Source organism: Amphiprion ocellaris, chromosome 7 (assembly GCF_022539595.1).
Source record: "Amphiprion ocellaris isolate individual 3 ecotype Okinawa chromosome 7, ASM2253959v1, whole genome shotgun sequence".
Lineage (NCBI taxonomy): Eukaryota > Metazoa > Chordata > Actinopteri > Pomacentridae > Amphiprion > Amphiprion ocellaris.
The window spans coordinates 9,161,313-9,178,123 of record NC_072772.1 but is presented as its reverse complement, the minus strand read 5'-3'; the positions used below and the strand labels follow the sequence as shown (position 1 = coordinate 9,178,123).

The window sequence follows — 16,811 nt, the reverse complement described above, 5'->3', positions numbered from 1 at the left end:
GCAGAGATAAACTAAGCAAGTGCTTTTGCATAAGTGAGACAGATAAAGGACAAGAGAGGAGAGCACAAACAGTGCCAGATACAGTTGGTATAGAAGGCAGAAGTTGGGAAAGTAAGGAAGCAAAAAGCAGCAAGAGAAATAAAGCAATGATTAGAGGACAGATTTTTATTGCTGCATAGGAAAGCTTTATCTCTCTCCCCTTACCCGTTTGTATTATGTAACAATCCTTGTTGCAGTGCGCTGTCTGCCCGCTGTAGTCCTGACTGGGCTAAGGTTAGAGGAACTTCTTACTCCAGCACTTTTCTCATCATCTCCACTCAGGGGGAACGCCCGTGGGGATGAATTATAGCGAGGCCAAGCTTAGCTCGGCTGGGCTAAAATCAGACTCTGCAGTGTTACCTCTGACTACGCAGAGGCTGCAGACCTGATGGAGAACGCAGTGACAGGAAAGTTGAAGGAGGCAGACAGAAAGGGCAAATGTGGGGTTGATATCACAAGAAACGTTTTGCGAGGGAGTCAAATTTTCAACTGTGCGATTGTGCAGAATGCTCAGGCACTGCTGCAGTTTTCAGATTCAGTCACAAGGCTGCTGCTTTCGCTGTCAATTTGGGGATCGGAGCTGATTTTTAGATTCTAAAGCTCACATGTCAAACTGAACAAACTGAAACTCATCTGAAAAGGAGCCTGTCTGGTGCCTCGTTGTGGCTGACAGTGACAAACTGAATGCATGCATGTGACTTTGTTGCAGGAATAAATAGAAAGAGAATGAGTGCCACTCTGTGAAACTGATGCTGTTATCCTCACATAGCAACAGCCACTGTGGAGACAGAGCTATTGTTATGGCCTAACAACAGCCTAATGCTGCTTATGCAAGAAAGACAGAAATGCACACACATACTGGAGCCACACTTGCAATCTATATAGTGTCATTTTGCTCTGTAGTATACAGATACAGAGTCACCTGGTACTGGGGCTCTGCTACATCACACCACACACACACACACACACACACACACACACACACACACACACACACACACACACACACACACACACACACACACACACACCGAGCTCTGTGTGTTTCAGCAGTACAGAACAGAACGTAGTTGCTGAGCGAGCTATTCTGGACCTCCCGTGCCCTCATCGCTCTCCTCTCAGCTGCCTCACTGTGCTGTGCTTTTATGGGATGGTTGCTATGGAGGCATCTCTATTCTTTGTTGCTCAGTCATCCACATCCAGCCTTATCAGTGCCATCATGTACAGGGGCACGATATATCCCAGCAGCGGCATGCACCGTGTGAACTGCGCTGCTGCTGAAAGTTAGACAGTGTGTCCTGTTTAACAGTTAAGACTATAATATTAGTAATACTGGTGCTATATAAATAAATTGACATTGAATTCAGACAGCCAATTAACTTAATGAACCGAACCTGTCTACTTGCAGGATTGGGATTTCTGTATCATTACTCTTTTTTAGAATCAGCTCAAACATCTACAGCTGAACTGCTCCAATATTCCAACTTGCCATTGTGTAGTATAAAGTAGATTTATAGTGTTTGAGCAGAGTCATAGATGAGCAATGGTGCAGGTGGAGGCTGAGACTTCATAGATTCAAGAGGAAACATGGTGTAGAGTTAAGTACTTTGAAGGCTTAAACTCATTTTCAAGAAACAAACTTCTAAATATGTAACTTTAGTACACCGTGATGAGTTTTAATGAGTTTAATCAGTGATTGAAGAAGGACTTAATGACATTTTCTGCCATTTCGATACATCACACGACATGGAAAACACTATTTCTCCTTATGTGTGTCTTTTTTTAATGCATATTAAAATGATAAAATGTGTAAATAAATGCTATACAATTCCACTAAGACAATCATTCTCTGTTAATGATGGGCGTTTTTTTTTGTTTGTTTGTTTTTTGTTTCCTCGATTCAGGTAACAGTTGTCCCTACATTTCTGATGACCTGAACGAAGATACCATCAGCGTTCTGGTTCGCCTCATTACTGAGAAAAAAGGTAGGTGCTCAGCAAATACGAGCAGCGACGTCACACGTGAGCTAGTGGTCAGAGTCATTTCATCTCTGGTGGCTTTAGAGGGGAACACGAGACCACAGTGTCATCACAGCAAGTCGCACACAACTAAAGACACGTCTCTGGTGTGGCCGACTCAGCAGCTCTTTTTTTTCCATCCCAGATTGATGGGTTAAACTTGGGGAGGGCTGTGTCTATAGTCACATCTGTCAACGCCAGAGACGTGGACGTGTTTTTATTAACCCTCTGAATCCCAAGCAGCTTCTGAGCATTTTCTGCTGCCTTTTATTCGCTGTGGACTCATGTTTCACGACAATCTTAGGTCCCGTAGCTGTACAGAAACAGAACAACCATGACTAGGAGAGAGAACTTATAATGCCTCTTGTCCGGTGTCACAAAATTATAATATAAACGTTTTATGATATTTAAGTAGAACAACTAATCTTGAATTTGAATATTTATTTTACGAAAAATTTACAAAACTATGTGTACCATATTTTTCCAAGTACCCAGAAGTGTTACTAGGACTGGAAAAAACAAATGGGGGCTCTGCATGCTATTAAATTTTTTACTACTTAGAGTTTTAATGTGTTTCCACAACACAGGTCAACCAGTTCAGCCAAAAAGTACCTCATTTTTTGTCTCATGACTGTTATTCACAGCTGATTCAGCAGTGTTCTTGTGGTTGTGCTGAAGACCACAGACGTTTGTGTTTTTTACAGAACCTGGTTAATACAAACGATACATTTTTGGCGTGTTTTTAAATGAGATGTGTAGAATATAGTGATTTTAATGAAACATCACAATTTTAAGCTTTCCCTGACAGAGTTACACATCAATCACAATTAATTCAGAGATGATTGGAAAGCTGAAAACACGATGATTCTTTCTGTTTTCGCAACGTGGCTGCTGGGTTTTGGAGCTCAGAGGATTAAGCCAGCTAATCAGCTCTTGATAACCTTTGACTTTTTAAATACATGTTTGTTTAATTGTTTGTGAAAAGCTGATTTAACAAATAGCAGCTAATCTAATCTCCTAGACTGAACATTTACTGTTATAATCAGCAAATGAGAGTTTCAGCATTTCCAAAAGCTGATAAATGTTTGTAATTGGTGTTCATATATCACATTTTTGTTATTGCTGTAAGTTTCCTGCTGGGAATCAACTACACCTCCCTCATTCAGGAACTTTCCAAAGAGTTTGATTATTCTAATTTATAGTTTTCTCTGTGACGAAAACAAAATCATTGACCGTATAGCTCGGTCTCATCTAAATGTTTGGGTATTGTTTCAGAAAATGCTGCTGCCCTGGAGGAGCTGCTGCTGGAGTACGAGACCAAACAGTTGGCCCTGAGCAAAGGCTCGTCAATCAAGTATGAGCCCACGCAGACACACACACACCCACAAATCGCTGTATGCTTCTGCAGAGTCACGCTGCTCAAGGACACATTTAACAAGGAGGCAAGGAAAGTTACGGAGAAACAATTTGGAGGCAGGCTCTGACTCTCTTGCCAAGAGGCTCTAATAAAAAAAAAGTGTGCTTGAGAGTGTATATGTGTGTGTTTGTGTGAAACTTTTCCTCCTCCCTGCAGAAAGAGCAAAAATATACCTTGCAACGAGGATGCATACCTTAACCATATAATAAAAAACAGGCTGTGTTTGTAGGATTATAAATTCCATATTGCGCCTCCACTGGTTGTCCAACTCTGACACATTTTAACAACAATGCCATCTGCGATTTATTGTTTTTGTATGTTTTTAACAGAAACAAAAGGATAGTAAAATGTAAAAACAATGTATTGTGGGCTCCATTTCCTCGGTGGAGCTCTGGCGGAGGCTGATTCTTGGCAGTGACTCACTCCCACAGGTTTGCAGTGAGCGCCTCACACAGTCAGGACAGCTGTCTAGTCATGAGGCTTTAACAGCCAGTCTGTTGCTGAGCTCGCTGGCTGTCACATAGCTCCAAGTCACACAATTTACATGACCAAGAGCGGCTGTGGTTGGAACTTGGGCTGTAAGTTACGACACTGAAATTGCTCAAGTAGTCAGAATTTAATCTAACAAGCCGAACAACATGCTACTGCTCGCCACAGTCTGCACCACCGCACTTTGACTTATGGTTGGATATGTGTTCTACTTACACCTGAACTGTGATAATTTGCCACCTTTAAACTCTGTTTTCTCCAGACTGTGCTCTATTGTTTGCTTTGACCTAGCTTCTCCTGCACAATCACAAAGGTTCAGGTTATCACAGTGTTATATGATGGGAACTGGATCCAGTTTGTTTCAGTATGTGCACCACATGTACAATAGGGAGAGGTCCCTGAGGCCTGTGGCAGTGTGCTGCTGCTGCTCAATGGGGCTGTAACATGGGAGCTTTATGTTCGAGAACATTCGGACACGCACATGCACACACATGACATGCACACGCAGTTCTGGAAAGCTTTCAGATCCTTCATGTGTGTGTGCTGGGAGGTTTTGCAGGGGGGTTTCTGGGGCCACTGCAGGTCACCGATTAGCTATTATAACATGAGCTACTTTCATCTTTTTAGCTCTGCCTTTCTCTGCACAAAACAATAGAAAAAGTCAAACTAAAAAAAACATTCATTGTCAGAAAATTAACAGAAAAAATTGAACATTTCAGTTGTCAGAATTAATTTAACATAAGTAAAAGCTGCGATTGGGCGTATTTGGAGCTTTGTCTGCATTTTGTTAAGGTGTGTAATTTTTTAAAAATGGAGAGAATTGTGGGATTTTCAACTTTCTGATGAACCTGTTTACTACTTCTGTGACGTGCTAGTCCATCGGGAAAATGATCCAAATCTAATCTCATCAGTTTCACCAAAAATAAACAGTTTGTGAGAACCAGATTGCATAAAAAAATAAATAAATCTGCTTTCCTCACCTCACTGCAACCAGGAAGTCATTAGTGAGTCAGCTGTGACTGAGAGTCATATGGCAAAAATTTTAGGAACTTAGACTCAATCGTTCATCGTTGTTTTTCCACTATTGGTAACACCTGTGACAACTTGGAAAAAATGTTGTACATGTTGATTGCAGGTCTTTTTCATTTTGTAATGTAATAATCAAGAACTAAATTTTCAGTTTTGTTCTTTTTAGTGATTTATAATACAGTACAAAACATATTCCTGAGTTTTTCTACTTCTTGCCGCTGTTTTGATTCAGGACTTTATATTGCAGTGAAAAATGACCCCACTCCCAGAAACTGTTTGGGGTTCAGAGGGTTACGTTAAAATTTTGCACTGTTTGCATCACAAAGGTTTACTAAACTAAAACTGTATGTAAACGACTATTAATGTTAATCATGTCCTGCTCTTTTCCTCTCAGGTTCCCGATGCTGTCTCCCTTGTCTCCGTTCCGCTCCCTGCCCAGGCTCTGCTCCCATCAGTCCCACCTCCACACCATCTCCGGTCTCTCCGGTTTGGCCCCCAAACACGGCTACCGCTGCACCCGCTGCGCCCAGAGAAAGTGGCCTCCTGTTCTCATTCCTCCCCTGGATACTCTCAAAGATCCACTGAAGCCCCCACCGTCCCTCATCCTGCCCTCCCTGGACCCTTCTACAGACCAGCAGAAGAACCCCCTGCTGGGGGGAGTGTGTGTCGACACACACCGTACACAAGCTGTCGTGCCAAAAACTGTACAGGATAAAGTGGAAGGAAGCGAAGTGAGGGAGAAGAAGGAGGGCGAGCTCACTGTGCTGTCTGTGGGGAGGTGAGTCTACTTTATGCTGTTTATATCAGTGAAGAGTTGGACAGTAAAAGTTGTCTATTTGTGATTTAAATAAGGTACTTTTGGTCATGTATTGCATATTACAGTATTAAGATACTTCTACTTTATATGAGGACTTTCATTTTCTGACAGTATTTGTGCATGTTCTGCATTTTCGAGGCAAATGAATAGTTTGGAAGCAGCACTTTCTGTAGTTTTTGAGAAAAATGGGTTCAGAGTTTTGCGTTTTCAAGAATGGTCTAACATCTGAAGTGCCACTGTAACACTATATTTGGGTTGTGGGTTAGACCACTTTGCCACTCAAATCTAGACGATAAACTATTACAGAAATTTTATAAAACTCAGTCTGGATTTTTTGTGCGTTATACCACTCTGCTTCTAACCTCCTTAAATATTCTACTTTTTTCCCCAAACATTTATATGAAATTCAGGTGTTATTTACTTTGCGGATTAAGGTTTCACATCAAAAACAAGTGGTCACTTTCAAAAAAATATGCGGCATTGTTGTAGATTACAGTAAAGTGAAACTTTTCTATTCCTCCCTCCACATTTAAGTTTAGTCAGTTATATCAGCTGTATATGAATATAAGAACTTTCACTTTACATGCACTCACACTTGAAATGCAATCTTCTGATTGTACTTCTATACTTTTGCTTTTTTTTTGAATGGCAGACTTTTATTTTATGGAATATTTCTACACTCTAATGTTGCCTTTTTTCTTAAGTAATGGATTTGATTACTTTTTCCACTGCTGATACACTCACAGTAAAAAAGCTACTGATTTGTTGGTAAGAAAAACACCATTATCAGATCTGATTTTTTCTGTGGAAGGTTTGTGATGGACCGCACAATAGTAAAATGGCCTGATTCTCAATGATCCCCTCAAAAAATTAGCAAAAAAACCTAATTAAACACAATCAAATGAGTGTTTAGGCCTCACAGACTCTGTAAGCACATCTGTGTGACATTGGGACTCCTGATGCAGTGATTATGTTAATGTAATAATGTTTATATCTTTAACTCGATTCACAGATTTCAAGTTGCTCAGATCCCAGAGCAGAAGCCTGTCACCATGGAAACCAAGACATCATCCCAGGAGCAAAGAAACTCCCTTTTTGGTGGGAAACACTTCTGCTCTTCATCATCTGGCATCAGGAGGTAAAATCTTCAAAACGTACAATTAAACACTCTCTCTTCTACTATTTAACTGCTAATAATCCTTCCATACTTCAACTTTTCAGTTTTTTTGTAGCTACCTCTGTCCCTCCTTGTGTCTTTCTATTTCTTCCTCACTGCACGATGCCAAATTTTTAAACGCTTAAAGTGCTGTAAAGTGGTTTGGAGATAGCTCCAGCCAAGACTGAATTATATTTCACCGGAAGAGGAAACTATACGCAGGATGATCAGTTTAGCTGAGGAGTGTCTCTAAAACGATTTGGGAAATGATCCTCTTCTGTTTCCAGCTGACCGGTTATGAACATGTGCCAGTCCTCTCTGTGGTTAGTCAGAGCTCAGTCAGCTTTATTACGGTAATCATCTGGGCTTCCCCACTGTCAGAAATCATTTGTTTCATCAAGTCCTACACTTCAAGTAAATCTCTAAAGTGGAAAATAACGCTTCAAAATCAGCCAAAGGGAGGAATAATGACACCAGTGTGTTCTGAAATTAGTTAAATGTCATTGCTTTTTAGTTAATGATATCAGTGGTTTTCACTTATTTGCCTCCTCATTCACCTTTTGACTTGTTCTCTCCAGGTGAAGAGACTCAGAATCGCTGTACGATAATGCTACCTCGCTGAAGATGACCTCATCATCTGGTGACAACTTTATCGCTGGCATGGAAGGAATTTTTTTTATACTCCAAGAAACCGGAACCACCTCCTGCTGGAAGAAGTTGTTTCTAGTTATGCAATTAGAGGAAAATAACTTATATTTATTATAAAATTAAGAAAAAAATCTTGTACTTTGAGAAGAGAAGCGCAGCCTAAATTACTGCTGCTTTATTGTCTCAGTGCGAACAGTTTTGACAAGCCTGTCGGAGACATGAGTGGACGGTAAAGCTTTGTATTAATACCTGAAATTATAAGGAGGAGGGAAGTTTGGATGAAAAACAAATGCACTCTCAGCCCTATTATTTGTGCTTCCATTTGCAAAGAATACAACACAGGAGTACAACTCATAAAGCACATGTAGAATGACTAATCTGTATACACTCACTAATGGTTAAACATCAAATCACAACCCTAGTCTTCTCTGTGTGTACTTTGCTGACAACCCCACCCCACACACACACACACACACACACACACGCACAGAATACTCATTTATAAGCTTCAAAAAGAGGGAAACATCTCGCCAAGTTGTCTGCAACCAAGTGCCACATGAACGCGCACACGAACATGAATGTTTTCATCACCTTGTTGGCTTGTCTATATGACCTATATGATTTTGGATCATATGACACTTGATTACTGCAATAAGTATTGAATTCAATATAATTTAGCACGGAAACTGCAAGTGAGCTGTGTTTTTCAGACCATGACGATGTTGAATGTAGTCTTAACGCACTACATTCACTTATTAAACATGATTAAACATTCACTCAGCAACCCACCCAAAGTCAGAATTAACAGCTTTTCTAACTATTAAGTTCATAGGCTAGATTCAAGTAGGTGATCAGGGGCCAAATTTCACTTTAGATGGGCTCCTTATACTTTATCACAGTGTTTTTGAATGCCACTGCCGTCCAGTGGATCATTACAGGGTGCAACTGTCATTTGGGTCCTAAGGTGAAAACGTAGATGTGTAGGTAGATCTCACTTTTTGTAGAAGAAAATATGTAAATGAATGTACATATGTAAATATGGATGAGTGTAGAAAAATACACTACACTTGGCTTTTGTAACTTTAACAAACATTAAGCATGAGGTGACACATTAGATCCTCTGTTATGGGAAAGAAACAACTGCACTAGCGAGTCCATCAATCAAGTACCAGTAAACTATGCCACAGCATTGTGCATAAAAGCTCAATTACTGATTAAAGTTAACATCAAGCTTGTCGTTTTCCACCATTTAGGTGCAGCATTTCAGTGTTTTCCTTCATTTGCAACTGTTAGTTTTCCATTTAAACCTTTAAAACCGACACAATCACACACACTCAGTACACAAAGCCAGACTCCAGTTATGCAATCGCCATAACTGTAAGAAACCACTTCCATATAAATAAACACATTAATTTCTTTATAGCTTAATTAAATAAACCAACCAGTGGCTGCAGAGAATTAGTGGTCGCAATGCCTCAAAGTCAAGCAGCTTAGTTGGCTTTAGTTTACATCCTCATTGGTTTTCAAGCGTGTACTATAATCATAGAGGGTTTTTTTAACTACTCATTTTCATATTTTCTTATGTTGTTGTGAGGAATATGACAACATGTCTGGAAGACAGGATTTTTATTGGCTGAAGTTACAGTTACATGTTTTCATTTGATCTGTTTTTAGTTCTACTCTTAGTATTATTAGAGTTATTATTAAATGTTTTCAAGCTGAAGTGTTGTCAGTTGGAAGGAAGGACACAAACATTCATCTCATCAGCTTTGTAGCTTGCATTTATATATTACATTTTTTTCTGTATGATGTTTTTACTCTTGAAATAAAGAAGCGGTGTATTTTAAATGCTGCCTGTTGCTGACATAATTGGTGTATGTGAGAGAGCCTCTGATGAGCTACAAAAAGTCAGAAAACCTGGGTTTTGACTCTTAAAGCGAAAGTCTGTCATGTTTGTTGGACACTATCACCCCCTAGTGGTGGTTACTAGATAAAAGGACCACTGGTTACACAGCATTTCAACTCAGCTACACTCCAACTAAGGTTACAAATTCCACAAATTACAGTTAATTCATCACAAACTCCGAACAAATGTCTCTTTTTTAAAATACAACTTCTATGAGGCCGAACTGTCGCAAGTTCCTGTTTTTATTGAGGCATCTAAGAATGCTTCACGTGACGCAAAGGAAAGTATCACCACAACCATACTGTCAAAATTAGTTTATTATAGCATCATTTTAACTTCCTTCACATTTTGTTGCTCAAAGTGACACCCACACTATTCCAGGAGTCTTTAAAAACCACAGTGTGGTTGAACCCTGAAGGGAACACAGACATGTTTTTCCAATATGTAGCTCAGAGGACGGTGAGCTGAGGAAAAGCCATTTGTTCCAGATACACAAACATCACTTGTAGGAGTTGTCCAGTAAAATTATAGCAAAAAATAGAAAATAACACACAGCTGTGAAGCACGAAGTAGTTTAGTGTTGTCAATACAATACAGGTTTTCTTTTCAAACATAAAAACACAATCTTACATGTCCATTAATGATTTAAAGGCCTCAAGTCAGCATGATTTAGAAGTTTATTTATAACCTTCATCATCACGAGTGCACTTTGGAAGGCCTTACATGATATTAAGAAAGTTCCAAAATATTTCCTTTTAATTGGGTCTCAGTGAAATTTGTAAATACGCCATATAATGATGCAGCATCTGTCTATTCCAACACATTTGATAAAAACACGAGGAACAATATGTAAAGTATAATTCTTTCAGGAAAGCACATGTGCTTCTTCAAACAGAAGTCCTGTGTTTGCTCAACAGACAGCTGGCGAATATTTAGGATTGAAGAGTTCACTCTTGAGGCATTATGTATCCCCAAAGCTTGCTTTTCCACTGAGATAGTTTCAGCTAACAGATCAGAGTTGTGTTGTCAAGCAGTGGCTCACACTTCTTGGTTTCGGTGAAGACAGTTTGCACTTCCTGGTAAGATTACTGCGGGCATCCTGCCCAGCCAGGAAGTAAAGGATGGGATCCACACAGCTGTTAGCGCTGGCCAAAGGTCGCGTCACCTTGTAGGCCACACTGGAGGCCTCCAACAAGCTACAGCTAATCTGTTGAACATACAAAACATGTCATCCACTGAGCTTTTAAAGTCATCACAGCACATTTAACATCAGTGTGTTTGTCAAGTGTTTGTCCTCACCTGTGCCGGATCGACTTGCCTCAGGTACCTAAAGGAGTAGTAAAGGCTCCTGGTGAGGTGGAAAGGGAGGAAACAGAGCATGAAGGCTGCCAACACAATGATGATCATCTTCACAGACTTCTGCTTGGACGTTGCTGGGCCTCTCCTATCGCCTGCTGCTCTCCCTTCAGAGCTCCAGGAAGGCTCGAGGAGCTTTTTCACCATGAGGCCGTAGCACACCATCACCACCATGAAGGGCAGCACGAACATGAGCACTGACACCACTGAGCTGTACACCAGGAAGTCATCGAAAAGCTCCGGGCTGGTGGTGTCGTAGCAGAGCCGCTCAGTGTCCACGTCTCTGGTAAAGGAGAGAACAGATTGTAGTTGCCTGGGATTTTTAAAAGGTGTCATTATCTTTAGTAAATGAGACAGGAGGGAGCAAAGAAGCAGCATAAAATGTAAATGTGTTAGTTGGCACCCCATCCCATCAAAGCACCATAAGATAAGGCAAAACTGGCGTGTCACAAAAATCAACTGTCCACAGTTAAACACAATTAGAGGCACTTTCAATAAACAGATGTAGAAATGAAGAGTGATAAAGAGAAAAGGAAGGAGATCCATATGAATTCAAATCACCTAGTTCTTGAAAAGTAGAGCACAGGTGCCTGGCAGAATAAAACACAGGCCCACACTGCCACAGACACCAGCCTGGCACGACGAGCACTGAACCATTTGAGGGAGCGAACTGGATAACAGATGCCAACGAACCGATGGAGACTGATACAGCACAGGAACAGAATGGAACCTATCAGAATGATAAATATTCAATGCACTTTTTCATACTATAATCAGCATTATTTATACCTAAATCATTTAAAGCAGATTCATGATTGTTTTTGATACTGTGGTGAAAATGTGGATGATGTGACATCATCTTGACTGCACTGTCACTTCACATCTTATTATTTTATACCATGGCATATTATAATATTTTCTTATTGCACTACATATTATTGTACCATGTCATGCTACAGAGTACTGTATGTATTACGTAACTGTTCATTGTAATTTGTGCCATACTGCATATTGTCTTCACATATAACGTATTTCATTTTATTGTATCCCCCTCTAATGTATCATAACACACTGCTCTGCATTGTATCTCCCTGTCATATGTGTACCAAACTCAGCTGCTGTACAGTGTTGTGTGGTTCTGTAGAAGGCCAAAACTGTACCATATAAGTTGGCGTAAAACAGGAAGCGTATGACCTTGCAGAAGGGTTCACTGAATGGCCAGTCATTCTCATCGGCGTAGTAGTAGATGAGGAAGGGCAGAGTGAAGATGTAGAGTGTGTCACACATCGTCAGGTTGAACATATAGATCGTGGACGGCTTCCAGCGTTTTGTGCGGAACACAATCACGTATAGTGCTGTGGCATTCAGCGCCAGGCCAATCACAAAGACCAGGGCGTAGCTGACAGGAAGGAGAATGAACTTAAAATCTTCATTAAATTCACAGTAGAAGGAGCGATTAGTTTGGTTGGTCCCATCGACGTCAGAGGTGGCCATCCTGACTGTGAGAACACCTGAGGGAAAGATTTGTACAAAGGAATACATCAAGAATATGTTGCATTTTTACTTGCAAGTATTGGAACTTACAGTGCCAATGAAAAGCATTTACCCCTCTTGGGAACGTTCAGATTTAATTGCTTTTCAACACTGAATCATGGTGAATTTAATTTGAGTTTACAAAAAAAGACTCTTTCGTGTCAAAGTGAAAATAGTAATGTCAAATAATTAAAAATTTGAAATATAAAACAAGTGATTGCCCAAGTGATAACCAGTTGCCAGTCAAGTCTTGTCAGCAAGAGAACTGCAGCTTTGGAAACTATTTGTTTTCCAGCAAGACAATGACCTTGAAGCATGCAGCCAAAGCCGCACGGAAAAACTTTAAAGGCAACAAGATGAATGTTCTGGAATGACCGAGTCAGACCACAGACCTCAATCGAATTGAGAATTTGTGGCTGCACTTGAAAAAGCCGTTCACTCATGATCCTTGTTTAACCTTACAGAGCTTGAGTAGTGTTGAGAATGAGAATGAGGTAAAATTGCAGTAATTGTAGATCAAACGTGCATCTACTAAATTTTAAATTAATTTACATTACTTTATAGAAATCTGTTTCACTTTGACATGAAAGAATCATTTTGTAGATTCTTGTCAAAATGCCAAATCAAATTGACAATAATTTAATCTTGAAAAGCAATAAAAGGGGAAACCTTCCAAGGAGGTTAAATACATTTATTAGGCACTGTGTAACCATCACGAGGAAACTATCATACACACAAATAGAGTATGTAGACATAGGAAATGGGTTTGATTCAGTTATTCCCTTTGGCATGCTTCTGCAGCATGGTCCGGTATAAGTCATGCCAGCCTGAAGCCCTGTGACAAACCCATTGTGATTTCACAATCAAATTTATACAATCCAGCTTGAGTCCAATTTAATGTAATTTTCCATTTCACAGAATCTAAACCATTGTAACGTTGATTTCCTTCAATTGCCTTCTTCTTTTTGAGTGGATGATTGAGTTAATGAGAGAGGAACTGTAAGAGACTGAGAGAGGAGAAGATGATATTTAAATGCTGCCACCCATGTTAATTCATAAGTGATTATTATATGCTTTCCTAAACCCTTTGCAAGATGCAGGTTTAATGGCTCCAATACAGAGAAATGTAAACACTCGTCCACCAGCTGGCCCAACAGGTTTCTATAATAACATATAAAAAACAGCCCAGCACCTCTGAAGTGTGTGCTGGCAACCTTCTTGCTGGTGTTTGTTTCAGACACGAGGAGTTGTTGTGTGGCTGCAACTTTTCACATAGTGTATTATGCAGCTGTGTTCTTGTGCAGAAAAACTGCCCTCATTCTGGCCCTTTGCATGTCAAAGTTTTCTGAAACCCTCACAGCTGTAAGAAGGAGAAACACAGGAAGAACTTTTTAATTCAAACCAGACCCTGTTTTGAGATCCTTTTCAAATTTTTCTCTTCTGTTTTACTCACTGGCGTGCACTGCATAATACTGGCTCACACAACCTCCATGTGTTTTTTTGTTTATCCGACAAACTCAAGTTAAAACCAGTCCTCTAAAGACGTACATGCAAATGAGAGAGTAAATGCCAGACTTACTAGTTCCTCAGTTGACTGATGAGTAAACCTACAGCGCCCTCTTTTTCCTTCTCTTTCTCTTTGTCAAAAACATTGCCTTGTGCTCACACGAAACTCTCGGCTCTCTCCTTTTTTCTCCTCTAAACTGCTGTAAGTTCAATGTAACAGACAACATACGTGAGACGGAGCCGCCCCTTTAGTATTCCCCCCAAATTCCTCTGACCTGCAGTGAGTATGCCAGGCCATACTGAGCACGACTACATTTCAGCTATAAAGTAGCTTGCATTGGTTGTACACAAATGTCCACAAAAAGCACTTAAAACGTATGAGATTACTCACAGTGTGTGTGTGCTATCACGCTGACTATCCTGTGCAGTGTATCCTCAGTTTGCTGCTTATGGCTGAATGAGTACCTAAGATACTTGAATGCTGAAAAAACTGGCTGAGGTGTGTACTTGTTTGACAAGCTACAGCCTGCAGACAGAGTGTGAGCTGTTGGGACCTGAGGCTCAGATGTTAACTATGGACAGTGATTAGAGTAGCACAGCTCATACTGTTCCAGTATTTATTCATGCAGTTTGGTCATTTCAAGCTAGTAGTTAAAATGATTAAAACACAAGATTAGGGGTAGCGCTTAAATCTATTGAAATCACTTCTAGACCTATATTACTATCAACTTTTGCTTTTCTTCTCTTTAAACAAGCTTTTAATAAGGCATTAAAATTAGAAGTAATTTTAATTACAGTTAACAGATGTTATTTTTGGCATAGAAAGTCTTATAATTACAATACAAGAGTAAAAGAAATGTCAGTCACAAAATGCACTTAAGCATATAAAAGTATAACTAAAGTATGACCTAATGAAAGCTTTTTTTGTTGTTTTTTTAATTTTAAAATGATTTTTAAACAAATTTCAAAGCAAACACCGATCCAGTCAATTATGGGCCCTGGCTGCAAAGGTTATTCCTGATCACAAGTTGTGCTGCAGGCAATAATGCTGAACCAAAAGGGCATCCCTTTTGAAACATTCCTAAGCTGACAAAAACAAGACAACAGTTGTTATTACCCGCCCACTAAATGTCACCCTTGAGTCATCTAAAGTTTTAGCTGAAGGATTAGCAGGAGACAATGGGTCAGCTTTTTAGTGAATCTTGGAGGACCAGTTTACCTTAAAGAAGATCAAATGAAAATCTCCAACTTGTGGTAAAACTGACAAATCCAGCTGTGAATGTCAGACATCAAGATAGATGTGTGTATATCATTAGTATGGCAAAGGAAAAGTGCTCTATGCTGCAGGGGAGCAAGTGAACTGAAAAAGGCAGTGGGCCTAAAAGCTAAACTTGCATTAAGAGATGATGATACATAGCAGGCATTACCAAAGACAACAGAAAACACTTGATCGCACAAAAAGAATGGAAGCAAATTAAGAGAAAACAATTTCAGACAACCCAGCATTCAAGGCAGTTAAAGAAAGTGTTCTACTGTGGTGAACACGGCACTTAGATCAACGAGGACAATCGACAGTCAGGTGACATATGGAGGAAATTGGTGTCCTGGTTAAAGCTGTTTCTGTGCTACTGATTTGTCTAAATCCTTTCAGCTTAGGAATGTTGAAGTAAATAATAATAATATGATACATTTACCAACAAAAATATAGTAGTATGGTCCCTTGTTATAAACATTACTGGTAGCATTTGAAGTTGGTAATGCAGCCTCAGACAAACGGTGTGACTTTATTGTATGAATCAGGCACTAATAGAATGTAAATTCCATAGTTTTGTTAATCTTTTGGTCACTGTACTGTATAATAAACTGAAATTTGTTGTGGAAACATGCTTATATTATAGCCACATACCTTACTGGTTCCTCATTAAACATTTCAAAATGAACTTTCATCCACCTACATCAATATGCTTTATTCTTACATTATTTCATTTTCTGACATAGTTGGTTCTGCTCAAATACTGACAAAATGCCTGCAAGGTATTGAGAAAGGTATGCTTTTTTTTCTATTCCAGTTTGGGTTTTTTTTTTTTTTTACCTAGTATGACCTGCTACAGTGCTGGATAAACAAGCCCAGAGGAATGTCCCATTTCTCGCCTTGTCCATTTTACAGATCAAACAGTGAAGTAAAAGACATGACAATAAATTTTTGTACTGTAAACAGAGCTGATTCTCTCTCTTTTGTATCTATCTCGCACACAACAATAGCATCTGTTAATGAGTGAAACTGCAACGTGTGTTTTATGCCATTCGGCAAGAATAAGTTATGTGGTCTGTGATGGAATATGCGGCTGTTTCTCCCCTTTTCCTTTTTAATTACACAATAGCAAGGTTGTTAACACCGTTTTCCCTAAACATCAGTTTTGTTTCACAGTAATGTACTCCACAGGTTCCCAGTGCACTGAGTGCCAGTATGAATCAGTCAGTGTTTTATTAGTACCATAATTCATAGAACACAATTACCTTGTTAATCATGGGCTGTGTTGAAAGGAGTTACCACATTATCCATGTCACCAACAAAATACAGTGAACCTTGTGTGCATGCTGAGACACAATCTGTCCAAGATTATTGTAGAAGTCTTGCTTTATAGCAAAACATACAATTTGAATAGACGCTGCAATTAGTGTTTTCAGTAGAAGTACTTTACTGTATGGACTGCTTACCTTTGTATGGCCAGAGGACTACAGAAGTTCCAAATCCAGATCCTAGAAAAATCTTAAATCAAAATTATCCTGGTACGACCTCAACAAAAGTATGATCAAAAAATTAATGTCAGACATTTTCTCCTAAGTCTCTTTTACAGAAAGTCACAGATGTGGGTGTTAAGGCATGTGTTTGGTTT

The 16,811-nt window shown here is 39.6% G+C and overlaps 2 protein-coding genes across 6 annotated transcripts in view; one reads left to right on the top strand and one right to left on the bottom strand.

Moving 5' to 3' along the window:
• relt (RELT TNF receptor) overlaps positions 1-9,461 on the top strand; it is a 29,826-nt gene extending 20,365 nt beyond the window's left edge. For 2 of the 3 annotated variants that reach the window (XM_023288934.3, XM_035956638.2), the window contains exons 7-11: positions 1,944-2,024; positions 3,333-3,411; positions 5,387-5,770; positions 6,822-6,947; positions 7,544-9,461. In XM_023288934.3, the coding sequence (XP_023144702.2) occupies positions 1,944-2,024; positions 3,333-3,411; positions 5,387-5,770; positions 6,822-6,947; positions 7,544-7,547 (674 nt within the window). In that variant the 3' untranslated portion in view covers positions 7,548-9,461. Of the gene's footprint in view, positions 1-1,943; positions 2,025-3,332; positions 3,412-5,386; positions 5,771-6,821; positions 6,952-7,543 lie in introns of those variants that run through there. The other variant, XM_023288935.3, reaches the window with a different exon arrangement.
• A 357-nt stretch (positions 9,462-9,818) lies between these two features.
• Positions 9,819-16,811, bottom strand: p2ry2.1 (purinergic receptor P2Y2, tandem duplicate 1). 3 transcript variants are annotated; one of them, XM_023288938.3, is made up of 5 exons: positions 16,633-16,811; positions 12,036-12,386; positions 11,437-11,605; positions 10,819-11,158; positions 9,819-10,726 (listed from the first exon to the last, which is right to left on the bottom strand). In XM_023288938.3, the coding sequence occupies exons 2-5, from the start codon at positions 12,367-12,369 to the stop codon at positions 10,532-10,534; spliced, it is 1,038 nt and encodes a 345-aa protein (XP_023144706.1). In that variant the 5' UTR covers positions 12,370-12,386; positions 16,633-16,811; the 3' UTR covers positions 9,819-10,531. The 3 variants fall into 3 exon arrangements, with proteins under 3 accessions (XP_023144706.1, XP_035812533.1, XP_054867854.1); XM_035956640.2 differs by lacking the exon at positions 16,633-16,811 and adding an exon at positions 14,306-14,448; XM_055011879.1 differs by lacking the exon at positions 16,633-16,811 and adding an exon at positions 13,988-14,203.

What these genes read in the sequence shown, in the direction of transcription:
- p2ry2.1 (XM_023288938.3), bottom strand. Translation starts at nt 12,369, where the DNA reads ATGGCCACCTCTGACGTCGATGGGACCAACCAAACTAATCGCTCCTTC. An exon ending in GTTTTACGCCAACTTATATG is followed by an intron (nt 11,606 to 12,035) that starts GTACAGTTTTGG and finishes TCATTCTGATAG; the next exon opens with GTTCCATTCTGTTCCTGTGC. An exon ending in CTCTACTTTTCAAGAACTAG is followed by an intron (nt 11,159 to 11,436) that starts GTGATTTGAATT and finishes CTCCTTTACCAG; the next exon opens with AGACGTGGACACTGAGCGGC.